This window comes from Hesperophylax consimilis, chromosome 21, assembly GCF_061612785.1.
Source record: "Hesperophylax consimilis isolate HC1 chromosome 21, BYU_Hcon_1.0, whole genome shotgun sequence".
NCBI classification, from domain to species: domain Eukaryota; kingdom Metazoa; phylum Arthropoda; class Insecta; order Trichoptera; family Limnephilidae; genus Hesperophylax; species Hesperophylax consimilis.
Genome location: NC_142856.1, coordinates 1,071,334 through 1,099,251, shown reverse-complemented (window position 1 = coordinate 1,099,251; position 27,918 = coordinate 1,071,334). Strand labels below are relative to the sequence as shown.

The 27,918-nt window shown below is 34.6% G+C and overlaps 2 protein-coding genes across 2 annotated transcripts in view; one reads left to right on the top strand and one right to left on the bottom strand.

Annotated features, from left to right (window-relative positions):
* Positions 1–27,918, bottom strand: part of Naa15-16 (N-alpha-acetyltransferase 15/16) — a 267,380-nt gene that overhangs the window by 178,234 nt on the left and 61,228 nt on the right. The window lies entirely within an intron of this gene.
* The window catches only part of LOC149413472 (uncharacterized), a 57,977-nt gene continuing 37,652 nt past the window's right edge, over positions 7,594–27,918 (top strand). Inside the window, exon 1 of the mRNA XM_089644534.1 lies at positions 7,594–8,162. Within this exon, the coding sequence (XP_089500660.1) occupies positions 8,142–8,162 (21 nt within the window). The 5' untranslated portion in view covers positions 7,594–8,141. The remainder of the gene's footprint in view (positions 8,163–27,918) is intronic.

Sequence of the window (27,918 nt, the reverse complement as noted above, 5' to 3'; positions counted from 1 at the left end):
ACGGACTGCAGATAGGTGGGTACGCAATATATAGTGTGATTCTGGAAATGGCCGGTGTTGGCTGGTTTTGTTGGTTGCAGGTTCCGTGCGTGGAATGCGACGTAACGCGATCGCACGTTCTCAGAACCGCGGGCAACCCCGGGGCAGAGGAAGTCTTAAAATAGCCCCGTGTAAAAATAACAGCAAGATAAATTTAGCGGGCAAGCCTCCCAACAAAAAAGTCATGTACAGTCATTTAGGTAACGCAGGGTGGAAATTTGAGATATTTATCGCTCTGGGTAGCGATGGTCACAATCGAAACATTGAAATATTCTAATTAATAATTAGCTAATTATAATTACTAAAGCAGACTCGTGAAAAATTAAAATTAAAAAATAAATCGTTTCAAATAAAAGTTTTACTATTGTTAAAACTAAAAAGTGTCCAAAGAATCAAAGCTAACAGTCTACAAGTGGAGTGCTGATACCTACCCTAATGTATGGCAGTGATGCATGGAACTGGCAGAGAAAGGATGAAAGTAGACTGAATGCTGTAGAAATGAGAACCCTGACACGTTGTGTGGTAAAACAATGGATGATTGTGTGAGGAGTGGAGATCCGCAAAGGGTGCTAGGCTGATAAGATGATGTAAGCGTAATGAGTGAGATCAAGAAAGGGATGCTCAAGTGGTGTGGGCATGTAGAGCGAATGAACTAAGAAAGGAGTGTAAGGAGAATATATGACGCAAATGTGAATGATAGAAGTCGGGGACGCCCGAGGAAGGCATGACGCGATCAAGTGAATCAGAAACTTGAGTCGGGCCATTTCAAGAGTCAGAAAAGTAGAAGAGTATGTATGAGACGTATGTACGAATGTGATTGAGGCAAGGAGTGTGAGCCAAGACAAAGTCGGTTAACAGTTGTCCTCTCTGCCTAACCCCTGCGGGAAAAGTGTGTGATGGTTAGCTAGTTAGTTAGTTATAATTCCAATTTTGAAAACGCCATATAAAAATGTTTTTGGTTCAAATATTATAGGTAGGTTTGTTAATATACTTCATCGCTTGTCTGAATAATCATTCTTCACACAACTGATTTCAATTTTGAAACGACATTTAAATTCAAAGCAATTTTGAGTTCATCGAACCGAAAATATTTTTTTTGATAATTTAAGGTCACCCGATGACCAAAACCTGGTTAAGGGTTGAAGAAAATCAATCTCAAATGCTAGTCACCAATTTATGTTTAGTAAAAATGTCTTTTCTAAAAAAAAGACGCCACTAACTTTTTTATTACCAAAGTGAAAAGCGCAACAAAAATAAAAATCACAAAATTAACGAAGAAGAATGACAAATTTATACAAGAAAAATCAACACCACTGAACAAAAACAAACACCTTGAAGGATAGGATAACATAAAACTTTGAATGAAATGGCTTAAACCATGTTTAGTGACCAGATCTGAATAGTCTCAACCATCCCTTCATCATTCGATTCAGCCTAGCAGAATATTTCAAGTTGGGAAGCTAGTTTTACTGGATACGGGCAGTTGGGGCTCTAGTGCGCAAATGATATAAAAAAAAGACAGACGTAAAGAATTCCGTAAATGATAAATACTAATTTCGGTTCATGTGCGTGATGTGAAATATTCCTGCGTAATTGTTAAAATTTTTGTTTTTGCCCTGGGAAAATAATTCCTCTCAGGGCCTATGTCATCTTTGGGGATGCTATGTGGCGGAGCTCTTGAAGATACCCATGGTGTAGGAGGGAGGAAACACAGATACCTTACTATTCACTTTTCATATTCAAAATTGGAACTGATCGTGGGAACAGAGCGAGATAATGTTGGTATCAAAATTGTTATATTTTAATAATAATTCTATTTTTATAGTGATTATATTCGACAGATTAAAAGATCGAAATCTGAATCACTAAAGATTTTTAAAGTTTACTAAAGGTGTTCATTCAACGTCACTCTTAATTATTTTTTTCAATTATCGTGAGGCAAAATATTTTATAAATGCTTCACAAATCCTACAATTAGGTATTAAAATATCAAGTGATTTTTTATGGGTCTGCGCTAGATATAAAAGAAATGTGAATCTAAGCATATAACAAAATAGAAATTAACGATAACATAATAATATAATTATTCTTCGTCTTGATGCTCAGCACTCTTCAAGCGCCAGCTTCTATAGAAGAGGAACATTAAAAAATCAAAAGCAGTGAAAACTAAGTTTATGAATTATTTTAGTTAACATTAATGATTACACTCTGTAAATTGATTAATTATTTAATAAAGAAAAAAAAATATATATACCGCACAATCCAAAATGCTGACTAACAGATCTGGATTATGTTCGTGTAATCGACCGCCGGCCCATCACTCTCGATGAGCTGTCTCTCGACCAGCGAGGACTGTCGAGCAGCCACCAAACCGAGCAAAACCTGACATAACCGAGCGGTCGCGGTGGTTGCGTGAACGGGTCGCTTGTTATGCAGTGGCGACGAACCCGCGGTGAATTATGGACGACGCAAGCGGTGGAATTAGCATACAAATGCCTGCGCAATCAATAGAGTAAACATTGGTATAAAAAACAGATCACAGAATGGTTCAAAATTAAAGATAGACGTTTTTTTCCAAAAGCTATTCACCCCAAACCAAACATTGAACAATTTAATTAGCGTGTACAATATGTTATTAGTTCTACTAAATAGATTATCGTTGTATAATTGTTCGGTAATGTTTTTAAATTGTTGCATTAATTATCGTCTACTTTTGTTTTGCACGCTAGCAGTCCACAATGGATTGCTGATACCTGCCCTGATATATGGCAGTGAGGCATGGAATTGACAGAGGAAGGATGAGAGTAGAAATCCCCTATGCGTATGCGTGGTAAAATCGTGAATGATCACGTGATAAATGTGGAGATTCGCAAGGAATGCGAGGCTGATGTTAGCGTAATGAGAAAGATTAAGAAAGGGACGCTTAGATGGTTTGGGCATGTAGAGCGACTGAACGAAGAAATTAGCGTAAGGAGAATATATGACGCGAATATCAATGATAGAAGAAATCGGGGACGCCCAAAGGAAGACATGGCACGATCAAGTGAACCAAACACTTGAGTCGGGCCATGTAAAGAGTGAGAATAACAGAAGAATTTTCAGAACAATCAGAATTTTTTTTGATTTGTAAGAGTATGTATGAGACACTGTATGAATTTGAATGAGGCAAGGCGTGTGTGCCAAGACCGAGTTGTTTGGTGGTCAGTTCTCTCTGCCTACCCCTGCGGAAAAACGTGCGTGGTGGTTAGTTAGTTGGTAACTTTTGTTTTATTCTCTTTTCGTCTAACTGAATCATAGTAGAGTTCATTAAGTATCCTTTGATTTTTGTTACAGATAATTTATTTTTTTGTATTAGGCAATTCACCCTAAAGAGAGTGCTATGTGCCGTTAAAGTTAAGGGAGATGGTTATAATTTTATGGGAAATCTATACGGGAATAGGAAATCTCAAATATTGAAGTCATTCAAGTCTATGAACTTGTATAGAACTGAGAAAATGCGAGAATTGTTGAGAGAAAGTAAATAAGGAATACTAAGAGGAGATTGGTGGGTGATTTTTATAAGTAAACGATAAATGCCTTTGAAAGATGAATGATTTTTACAATTAAAGAAAACATGATCAAGAGTCTCATTTTCCATGCCACACTGGCAAAGTTACAGATAATTGTTACTGCATTGTGTCTATGTAATATTATGATGTAGTTGCTACTAACCTAATATGTATACAATTCTGCCGCCATGTGTGGAACCACAGAATCCTCCGAGAATCTGAAGGACGGTGCTGTGTTTTTACTTATCACGGCATAATAACACCTAAAACATGCGAACACATCAGCAAAGGTTCCCATACAGATACTGATTATTATAGCATTTTGATTTTTTGATTTTGATTTGCATTCACTGGCTCTTATTCTGTAACTGTATGTAAGAGAATAGAAATGAATGAAAACGTAAATAAATGTGTTTTGTTATAAACAAAAAATGGCAAGAGAGCACAAAAAACACGTATATTTTTAAAAGTAGTGTATTTCAAAAATGTGATATATCATGGGAAATTATAATTCCAATTTTGAAGAAGACAATAATTTTCTGTTAAGAAATAATATATTAAATTAGATACCTACTTAATCGATAATTATAAGGATAATTACATACTTGATTTGTAAGCACCGGCTTCTGCTTTAAAAATCTCGTATGGGAGTGATCGTTTTTGTTAAAAGACATTAATTTCATATCTGAAAAGAGAATGAAATTGACGACCACCTGATATTGTATGCTAATCGTTACTCCTATTTGATAAAATACAGGTGCAGGAAGCAGTCATCGTGTTAACGTTAAATTTAACTTTTAAGTTCGGTATGGCAGTTTGTTATTAAATGCTTTATTGTTATCGGTTGTGGAAATGAAACGAGAAGAATGTGGGCTAGTGTCGGTTAGGTAAATGTGTAGATTTGCGATACGAATAATTTTGACACAAACAAAAATCATAGCGCTTTTAAAATACAAATTAGGTGTTGACGTCCGGTAAACCGAACAAATAAATTATATCTGTGGAAAACCCGAGACCTCGGGGAGAGGAGGCTTAAATTATAACACCATTATAATGTTGATTATAAATATATTGACAAAAGAATTACACCACGTCATAGAAAAATCTATAGCAAGGTCCAATGAAAATTCCTGCGACGGTTCAACGCTCTGTAATTTCCGTGGGATTTGGATCCCGAAGACATCGACACATTCGTCTCGCCAGATTCGCTGCCAATTCGACCGTGTAACAGATGTTTTTTGTCTGTTTACAAAGTGTGTATATTTTATTTTGTTACTTATGGAAATCCGCTGCAGGGAAAACCACTGATTGAACAATTTTGCCACCTTCGTAGTTGTGTAAAAAAAATCTGACCACTGTAATGCTGATTAAGTCTTGAAGAAGCGTTTAAAAAAATATAAAGTATAAATGCCAATAATTGTTTTGTATAAATATGATGCAATCGAGTGGAAGGAAATATTTTTATAAATGCTATTTTCGTTGAGAAAAAATAAATTTTATAAAAACAAATCGATCATTAAAACATGAGTTATACTATTCTACGCGCTATATTATGTTGTTCAATAATAAGATTATCTCCAAATAACATAATGCGGAGTAGCATTGTAAATGTTCATAATGTGACATCTCTACAGCGCCGTTATACAAGTTATCCCACAAGATAAACCGTCTGAAGTGAATCAGGAAATCAGTATCCAGACGGTAGCAGTGGTTCTCGGCTACGAATCCGGAGGTCGCGGGTTCAAATTCCGACATGCACAAGTAAATGTTATTTGATGAATTTGCGTTTTTTTTTCACAATTAATTAAATAAAATACTATTCATTATCTTTATCCGTGTTTGCTGACCAGATCTGAATAGCCACTTTCTTCTTCCCATCCTCAGTACCTTCAGTCTAGCAATTGGGGATGCCAAAGTTTCAAATGTCTCCAGACGGTTAGGAGCAGTTGGGCTACCTGCGCGGAATTCACATTTAAAATGAAAAATATCATCTTGTTTCTTGTTCGAATTTTTTAAGGGGAAAAAGCGCACATTTGTGCATTGAACATGAAAATGACGTAAAACACCCTCATCAGTCGGCGTCGACACTTAAGTTTAAGGATGCAGTGTTACGACCCGCCTGAAATAACAGAACCGGATGTGGCGAGTCGGGGCAGAGTCCGCTCCGTGGAATCTCGCCGGCAAAAAAGGGCAACTCCCTTTTCCACGGAGCAAAACATAATATATTGCCTTATAATTGCGTAAACCTGTTCTGCTGTTCTGGGGGCTCAAAGGCCGAACTCGTTGGCTATTTATAAATTCCTGCAAAGGCGAAAGAATACATAACAACATCGCTCACACGGCTCGATTTCTTTCGTTTTGCGTTGTGAACTTTGTATCGATGCTTTGGCTCCGTGGTGTAGATAATTCTGATCTTAAAAATAATTGAAAGTGTTCCACAGGGGCGGGATTTAAGTCCATTAAAAAAATGGAGGCAATAGAGTCCTTTGATTCATTTTTTATGTGAATACCGCACTAGAGTCCCAACTGTTGGCATCCCCAATTGGGATATGTTGTGAGACTGAAGGTAGTTGGAGGGGAAGAAGATGGGACAGAGGAAGGTGATTAAGGACATGGGTATGGTCTGGTCACCAAACTTGTGGATTGTGTCAAACTTCTGGTGGACTTACTTACAAGGGCTTTATTGAGAGTATTTTTTCATGCGAAAACCGCACAAGAGTCCCAACTGCTAGCTACCGTCTGGAGTCAGTGAGACTGACATCCCCGATTTAGGAGTGAGGCTTGAGGTAGTGGGAGGAGAAGGAAATGGGTAAGAGGAAGGTGGGTAAGTACTTGGCTATTCAGGTCTTGTCACCAAACACAGCTAAAGCCATTTCAAGCAACGTTTCAATTCTAAATAGTGGTCGTACCTAGGGCTATATTGAGAGCATCTTCTATTCTGGAACATGCCGCAAATAAATTGTGAAATAATACCAATCAATCAAGTACAATTTACATGCGCACGCCGGTATTAAACTGCGACTTACGGATTGCTAGTCGAAAGCCTTACAACTCGATCATTGAGACCGTCAAGAAAAAAGAAAGAATACGTAACATCGTTCGTTTGGTTTGATTTTTTCAATTTGCTTTGTGGATTTTGTATCGACGCTTTGTGGTGTAGAGAAGATTCGCTCGCTTTCTGATCTTAGGTCAAGAATTGAACTAAATTTAAAAAATGCGAAGGTGTTCTACAAGGGTTGGATTAGAGTCCAAGTTAAACGTAACAAGAAATTATAATTGGTTTAGATGGATTTTTCATTTAGAATTGCAGACTTTGCTTCGTTTCTACAACTCCGTTATGCAGAGATGATCCTCTTGCTCTCTGATCTTGGGTCACGAGATCAACTCTATTCCATACAGTGCAGAAATAATTGCAAGGTGTTCCACAAGGGCGGGACTCTAGTTCACTCTAACAACTAGTTGAGGATAATAATTCTGAAGCGATTGAATAACAACAAGAAAATTGTTTGGCGAGCGGAAATTAGTAGCATTGACATGAGGGTTGTTACTTCTTCAGAAAACTGATTTCTGCTTTATAGTTTATCTTTTGATATACTTATCATCTCTATTAATAACTCTGAATCTGTTTCTGATTTGTATCTGTTTATTTAAAAAATATATACATAGATATGTCAAAGTATCTATAATACATATCTTACGGCAAATCATACGTACCGATATAATAAACATAAGAACTTATACATTAATTTGCCTTATTTATAATATGTTCGCACCTTCCCCTATAATTTTAATCAAATAGTTTACGAGAACTTTAGTACAATAATAGCAGGTGACGATATCTCCCTGCGGGGACTGCGGTGAATAATATACATAAAAGCTATAATTATTCAAGACGCATGGATAAATCGAACATTCCAGACCGTTTAGCCGTGTGTATGTTTTGAAGTTCGGGACGCGTGGAGACGCCGATATCTCGGCCGTCGCATATATACGGCGGCGCCCCTCCAGGAGACCCATTCGCGCGGTACACGCCGAACCGATAGCACGTATCGCGCAAGAGCCTTCGCAAGCAACCGACCACTCGATACTCAGGCGCCGGATCGTCAAAAACATCGATGATATAATTCAAATTGACTCGACCATTTCAATGTTGACTTCATAAATGAGAATTTTATAAATGTGTGCAACATTTGAACTTGAACGATTTTCAATTGGAGTGGGAGAATTTAAAACCCCCCCAGTTTTAATTGATTAATTGTCAGTCGATTCGAAGCGTGCCTAAAGAAAGGACGACAAGTGATAAAGGGACTCGTAATTATATTCAGTGAAAAAATTAAAAACAGTCGAAGATGATACCAAGGAAATAATACATTGCTACTATTGTGATATCGAAATAAAAGTGAATTCGTATTTTCAATTGATTGATAAGACAGAAATAATAACGCGAAAAGTGATTCGTTGAAAGAATATGTCCGCAGCGACAAATTGCTGATTTTTTTCCAACAGGTAGTTACACCCTCAGAAGTAACACGAAGAAATATACTTCCCAGCAGAATGGTGCGGATTCAAATAAACGTAAGAATTGGTTATTTAACAGATTATGGATGAAAATTTATGTAAATATATACAAACCCACTTTCCCTTGTTAATTTTAAATCGCGATAAAGCCACTTATTATAAACATAGCATTATAATATATATATTTCACTAAAAGGGCAAAATTTTGAAATGTAGTTATACAGTTTTAAGTACTTTTACATTGTTTTACGACTTGAACTTCATTTTATTGAAAGTAACCATTATCGATAAGAATGAAGTTTGTTTAAACAAAGAACGTAAAACAATAACTGTTTTTAATAATAATAATGACGTGTTGATTGTAAAAAATAACAGACATCAAAAGAACGAAAAAATAAATAACAAAATATCAGAATTAATATTTAGAATGGCCGAGCACTTAGGTTTTAAAATTGCTTCGAGCAACAAATTAATAATCAACGGTTCATTTTTATTTCGTCATGGAGAAGAAAAAACATACAACTAGAACAAAAGAGCTTCGACATTCCGTAGTTTTTTTTCGCAACCTGCGCGGCCTTCTTAAGGTTTGGTTTGGTATCGCATATCGCATGCAGTCAGATTGCTTAGAACACAATTTTACTTTTATATTCGTAACATCGGCGGATATAAAACAATGAAATAGGAAAGCCAGTGACAGAACAAAATTACGAAAATGACAATGAACGACAATTCAAAATTTCAAATACCGCAGCGGTTGGTAAAAAAATAATAAATAATGATATTAATATTATAAATTATCCTAATAAAAATGGGTGCTAAATTGGACAACACTGAATACACACTAATTGAAAACGAGAATGCGGTGGTGTTTCTTTGGACATTTTTTCGTCGTAGTTATTGCTAATGCTAGGCACGTTTGTTTTTTTTTTAAATCTACAATCTATACTCATTTTATTAAAGAAACGATGAAATTTTTTCAAATATTCGCAACGAAAAGTGACGAACAAAATAGTAGATTTTTTTGGCTAACATCCGGGATGATGGTTGACCGATAAATAAAACACGGCGATATTTAATGTTTTCATAGAGATGGAATGCGGACTGGAATCAGCTGGTCGAAGACACAATTAACATATCCACCTCGCATGATTCTCAATCATAAAACTCGCTTGGTTTTTAAAGCGCTTCTTTGTGAAAGGACACTTTATAAAGCTAGAAAATGAGGGGAAAAGGCCTTTTCGGTTATCTAAGGACCTTTCAACAACCAAACTATGAATTTAGCCCATATGGTGACTGTCGAAATTCAATAAATATTTTACAAGGTTTTATGAAATAAACGAAAATTGGCCTATACCAACACGTCAGTTGGCATCGCGTTTGGGTCCCACCCAAGCGTAGTATGTTCAATTCCTCAGCTGGTTCATTCCTCCATCACACTTGTGATAGCAGTAGGAGATTTTCAAATATTGCCAGGTTATTCGTAACCCGGGAATATTGGTCTTTCTTTTAAAAAAAAATTGGCTTTGAAAAAATAGATTCGAGGGACAAACTGTCAAAAAATCAAACAATTTAACAGATACACATAATAAAAATGTGCAAAAGAAAGATTTTTATAACATAGTTTGGTTAGCTTTAAAATAATGTTTGCTGTGGTGCGAGATGAGTCTTGCTCCGAATTCTTGATATTTTATCAGATCGCTCGTATCTTAAATATTTTTACAAATACCAATCATATCAGTGGTCGTAACCCACGGCTGTTTTGTAACAGGGATTATCAAAAATTACAGTGCAAAGCATTGAAATCGGGAAAATAAAATTTGCATCGCTAATGCGCAAGCGCATGTTATCCAAAACTGAGCCGACCAGTTTTTTGAGCAATTTCAGGTGAAATTTTGAAACTGACATTATACGTTATGAAAGCACGATTTTAACGGTTATAAATTAATATTAACGTAGGATTTAATGGAGAAGAGTATAGTATACTGCATAACCAAAAGCACTTTAATTCGATTTGATCGTCGATCCTATATGTTAAACGAATTAACCTATTTCTTTTCTATTTGAGCAATATATTTTTGCATTTTGTGATAAAAACAACAACCTTCATTGAATTTAATTTGTATGTCATACGTTGTTATGTAAGTTAAAACCAATCATAGATTACTTACATAAGAAATTTGTCCCCAGCTAATTTCAAATAAGGTTAACAATTGAACCTTCGATCGAATAACTGGTCTCGTATTCAAAATTTGATCACTGTTTGCTTTTTGCTACTAAAACCCCATATTGCGTAATCAATCAAATAATTTACCTGTGTAACGATGATTTTTTTTGAAGCCTATTCAATACGCTTTAAGAGTTAAGTAACTGCCGAAATATTATTTGATGGTCAATTATCCAATATTGAATTTTTCACGGTCAATTATTACCGACCAGTAAAAACGAATTATAGACAGATATGGCTGTGCAGTGCGTTGTTGAATCGATAATTATTCAGAAAATATAAATACCTAACCAGTAAATAGATATTCGCAAGATTTTTCAACACAATTTATAGAAATCATTTTCTTATCCAGCAATTGAAACGAATGTAAAATGTTTCGTCTTGTTTTACGTCAGTTTAAAAAAAAAACATAATTTGCGATGAAACAATACTACATGGCACTACAAGTAATCCAATAATAATAAAAAAACATTATTACACCGATCCAGGGGTTTTTGCTGAAGATATTTTTATATGTGAACGCCGCGCAAGAGTCCCAACTGATTCTGGACCGAGTGAGACTATGGAAAACCCAATTGGGGTATGTTGTGAAGCTGACGGTAGTGGGGATTGGGTAGAGGACGGTGGGGAGTGCCTGGCTATTCAGATTTGGTAACTAAGCACGACTGAAGCCGTTTCAAGCAACGTTTCAATTATGAATGGTGGTTTTACACCAGGGCGATACTGAGAAATAATCTTCCACTCTGGAACGTGCCACAAGTATACTATACATTATTTTATATGTGTTTGTTTGATTTATATTAAAAATTTTACAAACATTTTGAATTAAATCCGATATTTGAATAGGCTTAAATGGACATAATTAGTGAATAAATTCATGACAATGACACACGGGTAAAAAGCGCGCGAGACTATTTTGTTTTCGGCCAAAGCCGGCTGTGAATAATATTGACGCGTTCAGAAGATCCGGGACTCCGATCAAAATATAGACATAAAAAACCCCACGGCATTTTTGAGACAAGAATGTTGACCGATCGGCATTTGACACCGTCTTTTTAGGACGCACAGCTATGACGTCATCACTCAGCTGACGATAGCCCCAATCATTCTGTTAGATTCAGGATTGAGGATAATGTCACCTGAACTAGTCTGTTTGATGCTTCGATTCTTATTGAGGACATCAAGAATGATTGAGGATACATCTGAGGAAAACTTTTAATGTTTTTTGTTCGAATGAGGTCGATGGATTTTGATTTAGTGTTTTTTTTATATTTGCTATAACCTCAATTCTATAATCCACAGGTGGTATTGAGGATAATGTGACCTGTAAGTAGTCGTTTTTTGAGGTCTTTGCTCAATGCACGGCAAGTGCAAATATGAGAATTACGTAATAAGCATTTAACGTGATAAAGTTTTTATAACTCACTGATAACTATGGCAAAAACCACAAACAAAGAAGAGAGTAAAAGTTTCAAACTTTGAGGAACATTTAACCCAACTCCTGGGGAATCCTCCGTTTGACAGCAGCAGCTGACAAAGATTCTGACATAGAAAACTCATTGAAATGACATCGATGGAGTCAATATATTGATAATTTATTAAGTAAGTATTAACGTGATAAAGTTTTTATAACTCACTGATAACTATGGCAAAAACCACAAACAAAGAAGAGAGTAAAAGTTTCAAACTTTGAGGAACATTTAACCCAACTCCTGGGTAATCCTCCGTTTGACAGCAGCAGCTGACAAAGATTCTGACATAGAAAACTCATTGAAATGACATCGATGGAGTCAATATATTGATAATTTATTAAGTAAGCTTTCAAGGTCGTTTCATTAACGTCTTTTCGATCGATATCATGAGGGACACTGCTCGATCATCACTGCACAAGCCTCCTTAATAGTTTGTTAAGAAAACCAATGCAGTGTACACGTAAAGTGTTCTTGTATTCGAGTCTATTACGGAAGCTTGTGCAGTGATGACAAAGCAGTGTCATTCAAGTCCATAATATCAATCGGAAAAGACTATGGGTGGGTAAGAATCCTTTCTAATTCTAACTGTTAACCACATCAATAGTTGTGTCAAATATTGATTACAGTCCACAATAAAACTAGAAACTGATTCGCATACAATATTGCGACTACATTGTAAAGTATAGTTCATTTTCGTCAAGACAAAATGCTTGTTAATAAACATTGTGCAAAGGTCTTCTCGAACATAACACTAAACAAACTACAGAAAACATACAAGAAACAACATTTTTTATTGAATCACGTAATATCTTTCAACTTCGATGTAAGAAAACCAAACAAAGTGTTACCCAACATTAAACCTTAAAATAGCTTTTTACAACTCACGTATGTCAATAATAATATATTATTATTGTGTTTGTTGGGTTTAGACGGGTCAATAGTCAACAGAAAAAACAACCATCCAATAACAAATTTGAAACACGAAACGTCAAGTCATTCGGCGGGCGTAGGAACGATGCGGGTTTCTCACAAGCAAACACATTATATTATTATTGGCAATTTAGAGTGCATTATATTGGCGGAAAAAACACAAAATAAACACTAATCACGAGTAAACGAAAAGTGTCAGCCTGAGTGATCAAGGACGTTTGTATTCAAATCAAATTCAACTCAATACTAAAACCGGTTTGGTTGATGAGTGTTATTTTCGCGAGGAGTTTCCTGATAAATAAAATAAACATAAAGTCGGATTATTATAATTTATCTGATATGCATAATTTTACCTTTTTGGCTTCTGAGAAGCAGTAGTAAGATTATTATCAAATGACGAAAAAAATTGGCGCCCACAATTATTTTATTATAATTTCGTCTGGTTATTTAATGCAATTAAATACGCATTCCACGTTTCTGTTTTTATAACATCTAATTAATTTTAATGCCATCTTTAAATTTTCTAAGAGTTATAAGTGATAAAGATAAATAAATGAGAAAAATTCATAGATTTGTCTACACAAAATTTGTAATTCAATTCTATGGAACTTCTAAATTTCAAAGACGCCATAACGTTTGTTTCATAAATTTTCAATAAGAAAACTGTTGGTAAATCTAACCAGTTTATTATTCAAAGAGTAGAATACTGTAAAAACTAAAATATGCATAAATATTGTGTGTCGGTTGGATACGAGATTTAGAGTCACAGCTAGACTGTATTGACTGTACTGACTGTACCTCACTGTACCCACCCAGTGAGGTACAGTGAGGTACAGTGAGGTCGGGAACCAAAGCAAGACACAAGACACAATGCCCGTGTGCCGCCCGCCGACCCACTTTACACGGAGACAACAATGCACTAACTCGAGTTTCATTCATTAAGATAATAATAATAATAATTCCACCAATAACTAACGCGAGAGAAATCAAATACAAGCCGATTTTAGCGCCTTGAATAAATAGTACAACAAAACCTATCCAATACAGAAATAAAATACATAATAGAGCTATTTGAATGATTTGCCGATCAGTTACATCAATAAATTAAAATAATAAAAAACAAACAAAGCCAAAAGGCAACATTAATCCTACGATAGATGTGGCAAGGTAATAAATCACGTCTAAAATATGTTGCTAGAAAAAGGAGAAAAAATATATATATCAAAAAATTTACTTTCAAAATACGTATTTCAAGTCGGTACAAAGCATACATCTGAACTGTCAGAAGCAGCAAAAGTGTAACGGTAAGATCTAGCATTATGAAAACGCACGGTTTTTTATTCTTAATTTTTTTAGAATAACGCAAATAATTTCAGCACGCTACTTCTTGACTATCATATAATTAGACAAGAATATTATTAGTTCCTTTTCAACTGTTCAACAAGAATAAAAATATTAAAACTCGATCGAAACTAATTTGTAGTTTATGAGGTTAATTAAATGGATACCAATTGGTTTTTAATTATATTGTATTTAAGGAAATTTAATAGTTATAAAAAAATAATTAAAATGCACATTATCTAAAACCTTTGTCGAGTACACGCAAATAATTTTAAAGAGCGCACGTATGAATTATAAACCGATAGTGGCTAAAAGTGGTTCGAAATGGTTTGAAATGCCCGCCAACGTTATACTATACAGTACACCACTATACTAGCATGAAGCCTTTGACTTATTATGCGCGCATAATTTGGGCGTGGAATATACGTATTATATGTTGGGGTGACACACTATGTTATAATCTTACTCAGGTAAGGGTCAGATCAATTGGGGAACTGCCGCCGGATGTCAGTTCTTTGTACGGGATCTGTCACTTTGACAGATGACAGTCGCGTGATCACGGGGCTCGCACTGATTTAGCCCCCTCTCCTCCTACGGCAGGAGAGGAGGATGAATAATTTTCAAATATAGCCTGGCTATCAGATCACGGCGATCGCAATCGTCGCCACGACCACGCTTATAATTTATCACCTATCAGGTATGACACGTTTGTATGGAGAGCGATATGGAGTTATATAAAACGCTTTGATCTCTATAAATGATTCTACTGTACCTAAAGATTAATCTTTAAAAAATCGTTTAACATTATTTTAATTGCACACATATCGAGATACCGAACGAATGTTGGTTCCACCAAATCTACCATTCATACGGCCCAGTGATATCGAACTAACCGAATTAAAGCGATCTAAGGTGATGTAACGCCAGTGACGTGAGTCACTCAAGCGAAACTAGAGTGATTAATGTAAAAAACATCGTTATATCAAACATCATGTAATGTAATGTAACAACTCACTCAGCAGAGGTGGAGTGCTCGAGTGGGCGCCTGACGTGATCAAACCGTCATGTACATGTACACGTGGGCGGAAACGTGGCCACAAATTGATGGATGTCAATCATATACATTATAAGTGGAAGATACTCTCAGTGAACTTATCCAACAAGCAACTACAAATACAACTTTTGGCCAAAAATGCTTCCTATACTATGTACTAAACTATACAACAAAATCCCACCCTCATTCAAAACTAACAATATATATATATAACATTTAAATCTCAAATAAAAAGGTGGATAGAAAACAAAGGGAGGTCAGAAATAGATAATATATTAACACCTAATACATACTGAAAACGAAACCACTCAACTGAACAAAAAAACACCATTTTATATATTTAAAATATTATTTAACTTTTTACTTTAGCTCAAAATCATTCCTCTTAGAGCTTATGTCATCTTTGAGGATGGTGTGTGGAGGATCTCTTTAGGAAGAGGAAGTTCTGGGAAGGAAAACGGCATGACGGGTGGGTGGGATTCTGGGGGTCTGTGTATCCAGGAGTGACGGACGTATGAATCCATCCCTCCCACTGCGTTATGCAAGGCGATGTTCCGAGAAACATTCCGAAAAAAATGTAATATATTTATAATTACTTTAAATTATCCAAATTACTAAATTTTAATAATATGTAAATGAAATCCTCAGCACCAGAGATCCCAGTGAGAATATCGTTATTTCTATTAGTTACAAAAAACGATGAAGCATAATTATTATCAGTACCGCCATGGTGAGGGACTAAAAAATCAGAATTGAATCGTCGCTCGTTGGTGGGGTATGATTTGAGATTTTCACGGCCAAAAGTATTATAGTGATTTATTTTTGGGGTATTATGCCATGTTCCCTACCTCCTTCTTTAGCCAACATTTCGGACAGCATTACAGTGTCCATCATCAGGGCAGATGTGTAATCGACGATTGCGGTGAAGTGTGCTTATGTATGTAGATATGATACCGTTGTTTAATGGGCACTGTGGAGGATGCTTTTTCTTGGCTGGAGCAACTTTTCGTGGTCGTTCATCAGGGCTATCATGAAAATTGATGCATTGAAATTGTCGATCATCGAAATCAGTCCAACTGTTGTGTTACTTCACTACAATATACACCGCAGATAATCTCTGAATATCTTGTTATAAGATATAAACAATCGATGATGACTTCACTCTCGCGGAGCATGTCCGTAGGGCATGCACAAAGCGGAAAAACAGGTATATTCACAACACAACAAGAGATTAGAAACAAGTTAGAACAAAATTAATTATAGCACATACGTAGCCGTATGAAAGTCGAATAACTGCAACACATTAATCTGTAATTTGTAATGTTACTACCTGTGCAAGTTGCGTTACTTTGGTACAAATTATCTTATGCATGTCTGCCAAAGGTGACGGACCGATATCAGTGAAACATGGAAAGTTTTTTTTTTATTTCACGTTTATTATCAAACTTTTTAATAACGTTAAATATGATCAATTCAATAAAAGATCGGAATAACCAGGAACTTCCCGTTCTTAATCTTTACCTTCCTCCCCACTTCTGGCGAAAGTTGTAAGTATTGGAACTCTTGGGCGGTATTCATAAAATATATATTACAATTATGACTGATTTAATGTGTTTACACAAAATAATTCACGGCCATCTGCAAACTGCATTATGTGTTAGCAATATCGAAATAAATGAATTCGCATCGATTAAAACGCCGTGGCATGTATAACCTGAATACATTAAAAATAATATCGCCTATTTTAGCCCTCTGACCCAAAGGTGTCGACTATATAATAAGATAGAGTGTGCTGAAGTAGACATTTTCGTCGATAATTTATACGGATTCAGAAAAAATGTTCTGCTGTTGCTAAAAATTATTTTGCGTTGATTATATAAATTAATACTTGCGTCTCTATTTGTGTCACTTACTATTCTTTTGTACAATTTGTCATTTGAGAGCTTTCACATAATTTCGTAATTTTGTATTTTTATTTGATTTATTTTTTAATCTTTATTTAGATGTATGAAAATAATGTATCCTAAGTCTGAGTAGATTTTTGTAGTTGTTGTACCTATTTGTGTATTAACTGGATTGTTCTCAAGTAAGTTAGATCGTCTGTAAAAACACAATATAAATAAATAAACATAAAAATTACTTATTTTCGTATGTGACTCATGTCTGTCTGAACTCCGGTTCAATGAAGCCTAGATCTTTTGCTTTGAGTTATCATTTTCAAAATTGGAAGTGTTTCTTTGGAGAATTCAGACAAGCGTAAAAGTACCTACCTACCTATAATATAATATATATATTTTTTAATTATTTTAATTGCCACTTTCAAAATTGTAACTGATTTGGGGGAGAATTCAGATTATCCGTGGTTTTTACGGGTCTGCACTGGTTTACAATAATTTACAAAGGTTTTTGTAATTTACATATTTTACTACTGTATGACAACGATACTTATGTACTTCTTTCGTAATCAAGAATAAATTGATGTAAAAAATACCTACAATTATTACGGGATAAAAATAACACGTTGTGCATCGCAGCTAGGTGCTAAGGCCAGAAATTGAAAGTTTGTAGCTCATATATTTGAATTTTATAAATGAAACAGAGAGGCGTTTAGAATCTTCACACAGAAATACGAAGTGTTTTAAAAACAATACATCATCATTACAGATTACAAATTAAACTTTACATCAATAGAAAGATAATTTTTCACTCGTAGGTATAAATAATAATATTTCGAAGCAATTAGTCAAATTATTACAGTTACATAATTTCGGTTCTAAATTTAATGACAAGTGTAATCAATGTCAACCACATACATTTTTAACATGAATATAAAATTCACTTCTAAAAACTCAGTCAAGGCTAATTGTAAGTTGGCATTTCGTAACTCTGTTGTCAACAAACATTGCATCGGGGTGTTCACATTACTATTTCGGACGTTATGTTATGAGTTATGACTTTTTAACGACTTTAAAAGCGAATTAATTAATGGAGAATTTTACAAATGCGTACCTTATACAACCAACATCTAGTGTATGAAACATAATACAAAATGAATAATACTTAGCAGAAATCTAGTTGCATGAAGCAGATATTTAGTTGGACGAAGCAAAAACCTAGTTGCATGAATCAGAAATCTAGTTGCATGAAGCAGAAATCTGGTTGCATGAAGCAGAAATCTGGTAGCATGAAATATAAATTTGGTTGCGTGAAGCAGAAATCTAGTTGCATGAAGCACAAATCTGTCTGTACGCTTTGGCGTCATGAAATTTGCACAGCGTTATCTGTCTAGAATTTTTAGGTTGACGCAACTATTTGCATCCAATAGCAATATCATTCCCATAGTGAACTGTGGATCTTTTAAATATTAATGCTTATATAAAATAGTTTACTAAGAAGAAGACGTTATAATTATTAACAATTTCTTTCTTCCGATCATCGTGAATATTGAATCATATAATTAAAATCAAAGGATACACCGTTCCGCTTAATTTAACTAACATAGCAATTTTACACAACCTTGTAATACTAAACAGCGAGTGTATTGACATTGCATTTATATCTTTACCAGTCAAAGTTCAATAAACATTACAAATAAAATCAATAGTGACAGATACTCTCAGTTTCGGCCCGATGAAAGACAAAGAATCCAGAATCAAAAACGCGGGTTGAAAAGTCTATAGCCGTTTTCAGATCTGAACAACATCCTCCAATTTGGAGGTAATACTATTAATACTGGCAGTTACCACCTAATTACATTCCGTCATTTTCATCGGGTCAACATCTTAATTGATAGAATCGTCATTCCCGGTAAGACCAGATGATCTGGGTTCAAATCTCAGCAGTTACCTTACCGTTATCTTTCCATTTTCTGTGTATTCATCACTCGTATTTATTTAGCACTCGTACACAAGCGGACGTACACGCATTTCTCTGAAATTGTATGACATTACGGCAGTTAAAATACGAAATAAATGTCGGTCCTTGGCACAGTTGTTAGCGCGGTTGACTCAAATCCATGGGGAGGAAGGATTAATCCTCAATCAAAACAAATAATAGCTACTAGCCGGCCCAAGAGATGACGCAACTAGGTCGAAAATCGAAAATAGTACCAGCTACGACCGTTACCGTTATTATTTTCTGAGTTTTTGACAACATAATTATATTATAACTAATTTACAATGAATATATTATCATCCTAAACGGTTCACAAGTTAAGTTCTAAGAACTAGGCGTAAAACGTAAACATGAAACGGGTAATAATTCATAGCACGCATTCACCTAAAACCAAGAACGGCTGGCTGATTGTGAGATGAATCACACCATCAATACCCAATCAATGCATCTCATGTTAAATGGTTTGGCGGTAAACTGATGCTGCGATGTGGCAAGTCTAATATAACCATAAACGTAAAATTTACAAACCTCAAACGATGATTTTCCACACGATAAAAGCAGATAAAGTGATGATTGTGAGTTAGGAAATAATGACAGCTTTAACCCCGGAGTTGAATAACGATATTAAACAAGTTGACGCAGTACCTACTTAGCCATCAATGAACTCACCTACCAGCTTAATGGAAACAAACAAGCGACATCTTCGTCATATCATATGCCTCAACATATTTGAGGTCACTTTAATGGATATTTCAAAGCTACACAGCTCATGATGAAAATGAGGTTACCGACTGAAAAAAGTTGGGTTTTTCTACAAATTACAGATGGTAAAATCAGAAAATATTTAATAACGCCAGAGCTCACCATTAGCGAGTTTTTAGTGAGAAATTTCCAAGCAGCTTTCGGCTGTTAAAATGAAAAAATCTCGTTCAATGATTACGAATATACTGATAAGTGAATTTGAAAAGGAATACTACGATAATGAAATACGTATTTAAAAAAAAAGCAATCTCCGCTTCACGAGCATAAAAAGCACATTGACTTCTGAAAGTGACGAGAAACTTTTCGGAAGCAATTTCAAGGATTATGCAAAAATATTCATCCCGAGCTTTTTATATTTCTGTAGGTCGTCTGAAGGAAGACACCGATAATAATGTAGCATGTTTATTGCAATATTCGTTTTAGTTCATGGCTGGTCGAAACGAATGGTATTCTAAATGACCTCTCGGTTCATAATTATTAATTATATTAATCGTATTCTCCAAGCATCGATGAAATAATATTATTTATGAACGAAAACACTTACTAATTTACGTAATCTTAAATCAGTTAATTTATTATAATAATCATTGTTTTGAAAATCGTCTCATAGCCGACAGTCGATCCTTGAAAATCTTTGTCACTCTGTATGGGGATAGAAAACTCGCTTAAATACCTATAAGGACTACCCTCGAAAAATGGGCATTGCTAATTTATTGAGAATCTCTTCAAACTAATGGTAATCCGGTTAAAAACGGGATTGCAGGCTTTTCACAAATTAATTAAAGGGTTTCCTGATAAACTTTCAGAAAATCGCGAATATATCATAACGATGCCGGAACACGTGTTCCAACATCTTGGTAATACATTCACAACTTAACGATGGTTTATCAGGAAATCTGTTTTACATTCGTTAGAAGCCTACCAGCCCGTTTTAACCGGATTACTAAAAATTTGAAGAGATTCTTAATAAATTAGCGATACTCATTTTTCTCCGTGTATTAACGGGACACAACACATTTAAAAAATACGCGAACTATTTAACATAGTTTTTGTTTCATCACTTTTCACGATTATATCACAAAGAAACCCATTTATTTATGGAATCAATTTTTCGCCTCGACGGGAAGGAGGTTTAAATACCTGGGGAGTTTAAAACCATGTTGTCGAACCAGGACAAATTGTCAACCACCCAATTACAAACCAACTAAGTTCACCAGGCTACTGTCAAATGAAAATGCTGACATTTATGGGAGATAAAACAATGATTCTGTGACCTTAAAAATTCACTTGACATGTCATAATTCATAATATTATTTCCACTTAAAAATTCTTGTAATTATTTCACGTGACGTACGTAAACAGTACACCGACTACATTGTACAGTACTACAGTGCAATCACCGAGTCAAGAAGACGTTTTGCAATGAGCAAACCCTTCAAGTGCAAATATTAACATTGACCAACACATGAACATGTTAAATATAAATAGATTTTCCACGGTCTGAAGTCACCATCGAGATTTCACTATAAATTATAAATCATACTACAAGATGAGCAAATTGTAATGGCGAAATTATTGCTATTACCGGATCCAGTTTTTCACAATGAGGATTATGAAGGCGAGTCGCGAGTCACGGTGACGATTTTTCGTAGGAAAATCGCATTAAAATCATCAAGTTTGAATTTCAAGAACATTCTTGTTGCCATGTTGCGAAACAGATGATTAAATTCTTGGAATAAGGTGAGAACCACGTTTATTCTATTTATTATATTATAACAGTCCAATTCTCAAGAACGGCAGCGAAACAAAGCAAATTTCACGGAGACAAATTAATAACAAAATCTAAAAAACACAATAATTAGCATTGGACACGAAATATAAAGTCATAGCAGCCGTAAAAAACGGTAAAATCGGTGAACATTTGCGTCGTGAAACTTATAGAACTATTTTCAGCTCGCAAATCCATTTCCATCTAGAGCTATACACCTAAGAGTGGTAGATACTCTCAGCCTCACCCTGGTAAAAGACTGACATTCAGAAATCAAAACGTTGCTTGAAATGACTCTAGGCGTGTTTAGTGGCCAAATTTAAATAGTCAGGTACTTCTCAACCTTCCTCCTTCCCATATCATTCATTCCCCGCTTCCATAGGCCCTAGTTCCACTTTACCCTGGTTTTGAGACTCTTCTGTAGTAATCACATTTTAAAAAAAAAGGAAAAACATTTTTAAGCGTCAAATTCGGAGGTGAAAAACTATGCAGCCTTATAAAACGAGTTTATTTTCTGAGGAAACTGCTACCGAAATGAATTTATGGCGTCTAGCTAATAGTGTCTTTGTGTATAGCTGTATTAGCTAGAATACATTGCATTTACGTGTAGCTATAGTAAGTTTAGCGGCAGTCAGACGTAGTGAGGCGGCTATAGTTGGCCATTGTTGCCTAAGTATCCACTTGGCATGTGAGAACTTCTGCATTATCTCTCGGTGCTAATCTACTCCGTAAAACTGGTGGCCCGGATAGGGGGTGACCAAGTTACGGCTCGCAAACAAACACCGATAATTAAAATTTACAAAATGTATATACTATAAAGCAAAAATCTGTTTTTGGAGCATCGAAAAACTATTTTTCCTTCTGGCAATGTCCTTTCCATCGTGAGCTATGGAGCTTAATACAAAGTATCCATCGAAATTAAGAGAAAAAGCTATTTTCTGTATTCCATGTGTTTTCAGGGTTAAAACTCGGAAGCCCGGTATTAATCTAATTTGGCCTAACTACTGTAGTAATCACCTTATATTTTACAACGTATTTTACAAGTACGCTTTGTAAATTAAAACTTGATAATTTACAACGAACACTTTCTTAATTATAACAAGAATACAAAGCAGAACCTTCAAAGCACCTACTTATTGCATAATAAAACTTAAACACATAAAAAAGTAGTGAGAAAAAATATGATTATTATTGTTTCTTTCTACGATTATAAACATATGAATAGGCAGTGTTTTAAAACGCATTATTTATTATAACAAGGCAATTTGGACAAAATAAATTATTGACAATTTTTAAGTTCGCCTACCAAACCAAGAGGTGTGACCTTAGGGTTGGTTTACAAAGCCTGGGTTGTTTGGTTGGTTAGGATTGATTGCACATAGCTGAGAAGGAATGAGTAGAATATATTATTATATTTGCGTAGTGTAATGGGGTTCCCACGCCGTGACAGCAAACACGGCCATTCAATGGCGACTGGCCCAAAGAAGGAAAAACGCATTACAATTGTACACAGAACTGTCAAAAAAGAAATACAAAAAATAATAAGCGTAATGATAATGAATAAGTGGGCACAAGAACGCAAAGAGATACCATGGCAAAATGACAGTTGGTAAGGTCAAAATTTTGATAGATGCATTCGTAAAATACCTTGACAAATAATAAGTTGAAACAATGTTAGTACCTTAATTATAATTTAAAAACATCAAGAATCGAAACGTTGCTAAAAATGACATTAGATATGTTTAGTGACCTTCATCTATCTTTACTCTCTTCAGCTGAACATGGGGATGCCTCGCGGGATGGGGAGACTGGTGTTTTGTAGATATTTTATTTTACATAGAAACAAACAGTAAATGATTTACAGAGATGAAACAATATACAGGAATAAGATACATTCATGTTGTGTACCTATGATATGTTTCCTTGTAATGTCTTCTAAGTGGTATGTTTATTCCTTAATTACCAGGTGACTTGTGTAGTTTATAGGTGTGTGTGTGTGACGTGTGTAATGTATGTGTGAGTGTTTGTGTGTGTATGTGTGTCTGTATGTATGCGCATTGAATACTTTAAATTATTGACATGACGCCACGTTTGAATTTGGGCAGTGAATCCGAAAAAATGTCAATGTCAGAGTTAAGACAAATATTATTTAGAGTATGGAGAGCTCGGTTAATTGTCGAATTAGATAATAATAATATAATAATAAGTATTTTATTATCTTTTTTTTGTGTAACAAATAGATATAATGATATCCTCACTGGGATCTCCCGTGCTGATGCTGCATTTGTTTTATAATTTAGCGTGTGGAATAGCACTGTTAATACCAGTATTAGAAAAAATGACTGATCTGAAGGTGTCTGTTTTCACACAAACTCACCTAGTCAATAAAACACCGGCTTCAACGATATACTTAGGATTTTATTGTAATAGATTAACAATGGGCTCTGACACATTACATAGTAATTAGTAGGCTGTTGGAATAATCTGGACCCCGACCTTGAGGCTGCCACCTTATTTATTATTCTCGACAGCGAACCCCACATATGACTAACCTAATATACTAATCCATTGCCATCTATGGGTGATCTCATTTACTAGTTGCCATGATAGCCTAGTGATTAGAGTAGTCGCCCGGATAGCGTAAGATCGCGGAGTTCGAATGACAATGTTTTAATGATAAATAATTTTGTTTATAAAATTTATGTTATTTTTGGCCCGAATATCCAAAGTTGTGTATTATAAGATTATTTCATGTTCGTGTCTGCGACAAAAATAAAAAATAAAACTGACGTAAACAATCGTTGTTAGTATAAGTATAATGACATAAGCTATTGTATTTCGCAATAGAGGAAAACGAATCGGAGACTGAGACGGTTTTGAAATATGAAAACTTAATGTATTCATTGTCATCTGTCACCCGTCAATTGTCAGAACTTGGCAGGAGGAAGTGGCTATCACCACAATGTTATTTGTGAGCGAACAAGACAATGTTGTCGAAGATTTAATCGAGCAAAACGATTATAATTAACAACACGCCAGATCATATTTTATTAATATAATTCAAACTTTGATCACGAAAGGTAGTCAGTCCGGTAACAACTTGATAAAACTAAACAATCACAATTTAATTAAAATGTTAATCAACAAGATCCGGACACAATGAAAAAAAAGGTTTTAATATGCATAAACTGTATTCAGTCGAACACAGTATTCACACAAATGCATTGCTAGCATAAAATATGTTTTAAACTTGTTTTTCGACATCGGTAAAGGAAATTCCATTGAAAATGAAAAAAAGTTAATTTAAAAAAAATACGCTGTTTAAACTTTTCTAATATATATATTCTCGCTAATAATAATAAGTAGAAGTAAGCAAGGCAAATGGCTGTTTCTCAGTGACGTTTGGCAAGACCAAGATCAGATTGTGTTACCATTTCTTCCTCCTCCTATATCGACTGAAAATCACTAACTTAATAATCTATTTATATATACATATTTGTAAGAAGCATTTACTTTGTGGCTCGTCATAATTTACAATAAAAGATATAAATTTGTTTTAGACCACTTTAATTTTAATTGCACTCTACCGATATCGGAAGCACCCTTCCTTCGTCAGGAGAATATCAAAATATTCTCAAATTTAATATTCTCCTGACGAAGGAAGGGTGCTTCCGAAACAGGTAGAGTGCAATTAAAATTAAAGTGTTCGAAAACAAATTTATATCTTTTATTGTATTTATGTATATTTATATCATTGTTATAATGAACATAAATTAAAAGACTGTGGTTGAATGAGCTAGTTTAATTATTGCTTTGAACGCGCTTTATAATCCACATAACGCCTAAATAAAATTATAAGATAATTGAAGGAAAAACAAGGTGCTAAAGAGGTGCTGTGATCAAGTCATTCGTTGTCCCCGTTGAAGTGAACGAAATTAAAAAAACTATGAACGAAACAGACATGAAAATAGTTTACTTTAACTGGGCTTACAGTGAACGCAGTCCGCTTTCTTGCAGTAATTCATTTATTTACGTCAAGTGGATGTAATTTATACACGGTTTTACATAAGAAGACAGAAAGAGGGTAAGAAAGCATGTTACGAAAAATCAACAAGTACAATATACAGAAACAATAAGTGCCGACAGGTCCGCTCAAATTATTTAACTGCTCAAATTTTAATTATTGAAGGGTCGAGTTAAGGCTCCGTAGTAAACGTTCAAAAAAAGAAGAAGATAGTTTGAAAGGGAGATATGTAAATACGAATGTTAGAGGGAGCACGCTAATATTACAAAAAACGATAATAATTTTGCGAAAATTGTGAAAATATGTAATAAAACACGACTCGTTCAAAATAGAGGAAAAATCTCTCGACAAACGCCTAAGTTGCATTTAAAGATACACTGTGAATTATTTAAAACATATAACATATTTAATAACAGAACAGAATGTGTTTTTAATAATTTTCAAGGCGTGATTTTTTTCCATCGAGGGTATTTTATATAATTACCGTTTCAGCTTTACAAAAGTATAGATATTATCTTCAAAAACAATATGAACTTAAAAAGTGTTAAAGAGAAAAATGTTATAAATCGGTGGAAATTCGGAATGCAGAATTAGATGCCAATCAAATTAGCAATTATTTATTATACGTCAATTTTAAGAGAGAGCATAAATATATGGTTAAACGTTGGATGTGGTATTTGACGTAGCAAATATAAAAGATAACTAATCCGAAAAACAATTTTGAGAATAACGTCTGAAGTTACAAATAATCTTTTGGTCATAAACTAATCATACAGGTACTTAGTTCTGACATTGGAAAAAAATTCTTTCGGTAATATTAATATTATGTGAATATTAAATATACACAATTTGAAGGAATACTTGCCTGCAAATGTATTGGCAACGTGCCAATATTTTATCGATTCCGCAACATGATTATTATCGTAGATTGTGGGACAAAACGTGATGGTACTCTTGATTTGAAGGCAATAAATTATTATACTATATGGCGTAACCGTAGATTTATTTCCAATTTCTATTCATTTGCATCGATGACTCCACGCCTGTTGTGTCGACGGTTCATGTATGTAAAACACACTCATAAATTACACTACTTAGCAGATGTTTTTTGCTCGTAAGATGGATTGAACCGAACAGGAATGAAAAAAGACAATTCTCAGCTAATTGGAGAGTCCGTTAGAGCAGGGTTTGGGTACTGAACTGTTATACCTGCAGATACAAAATACAATGGAAAATGTTGTGCAGTATGCAATCGAAAATAAAATTGTATCGACATCCTCCCAACATGCTCGTGTTAACTAAATCTAACCTACTCGTATCAGTCAAATGGGACAAAAGATAAGGAACCCAGTTGGGTTAGGTTAGGTGATGTTAATACTATTAACTAAATAGGGTGATGCACATTTTAATCTTCAGTATTTTATTTATGTGAATACACCACCAGAGTTCCATCTGCTCCCTACCGTCTGGAGCCAGTGAGACCATGGCACCCCAATGCCATTCTTAATAATTCGTGTAGAAAATTACTACACTCTGCTTTAACAATACGCTCGCTTAAGATTAGAAGAATTGATCCTTGTATTATTTATGATCAAGAAAGAATTAAGCAAGAAAGCCCCTAGGGCCTTTATCGAGATTAATCAATACAATTGTATCAAACATGTTTTATCGGACTGATGTAATTATTAATACGTAAATAAAATTAAACATTTATATACTAGAGTCACGATATTATGAGATGGAATTCTGTATTTTTGTTATTGTTCATGATTCCCAGCGATCAGCTGGCTAACGCAATTATTTAACTAACAATCAGTTACACTTGTTCATGATACAATCTTGAAAAGAGATAAAAATAACAAATCATTGAATATCTAGGTACTAATAAGGTTTTAGAGAAAGCTCTCTGCTTATTATCGAAGAGTGAAGCCATCTTTAATAAACCTTTTTTTTAAATTTTGTTCACGGATTAACTGATTAATCCATCATTGTTCGTGCCCACTGTTAAAAGAGATCAGATATTATAGACGTAATAAATATTATTTAATCAATTATGGCATGAGAAAATCTGTTAATCGATTAATGTTATTGAGACATCTTAATAAACGATGGCAAAGAGTGGGATGCATCGTCCTTGAAATAAAAACAATAAAACTAAATACTTCAAATGCCACATATAAAATAAGATAATGTTCTTTACGTTTAAAACTGGTAAAAATAATATTAGAAAATAAATTTGTGTTTGCATAGTAATAATAATAAGCTAAATCTATTATTACGCCAGATACCTACAAACAAAAAACCACAACATTTTTTTTTTATTATCAAGTTTAATTTATAGAAC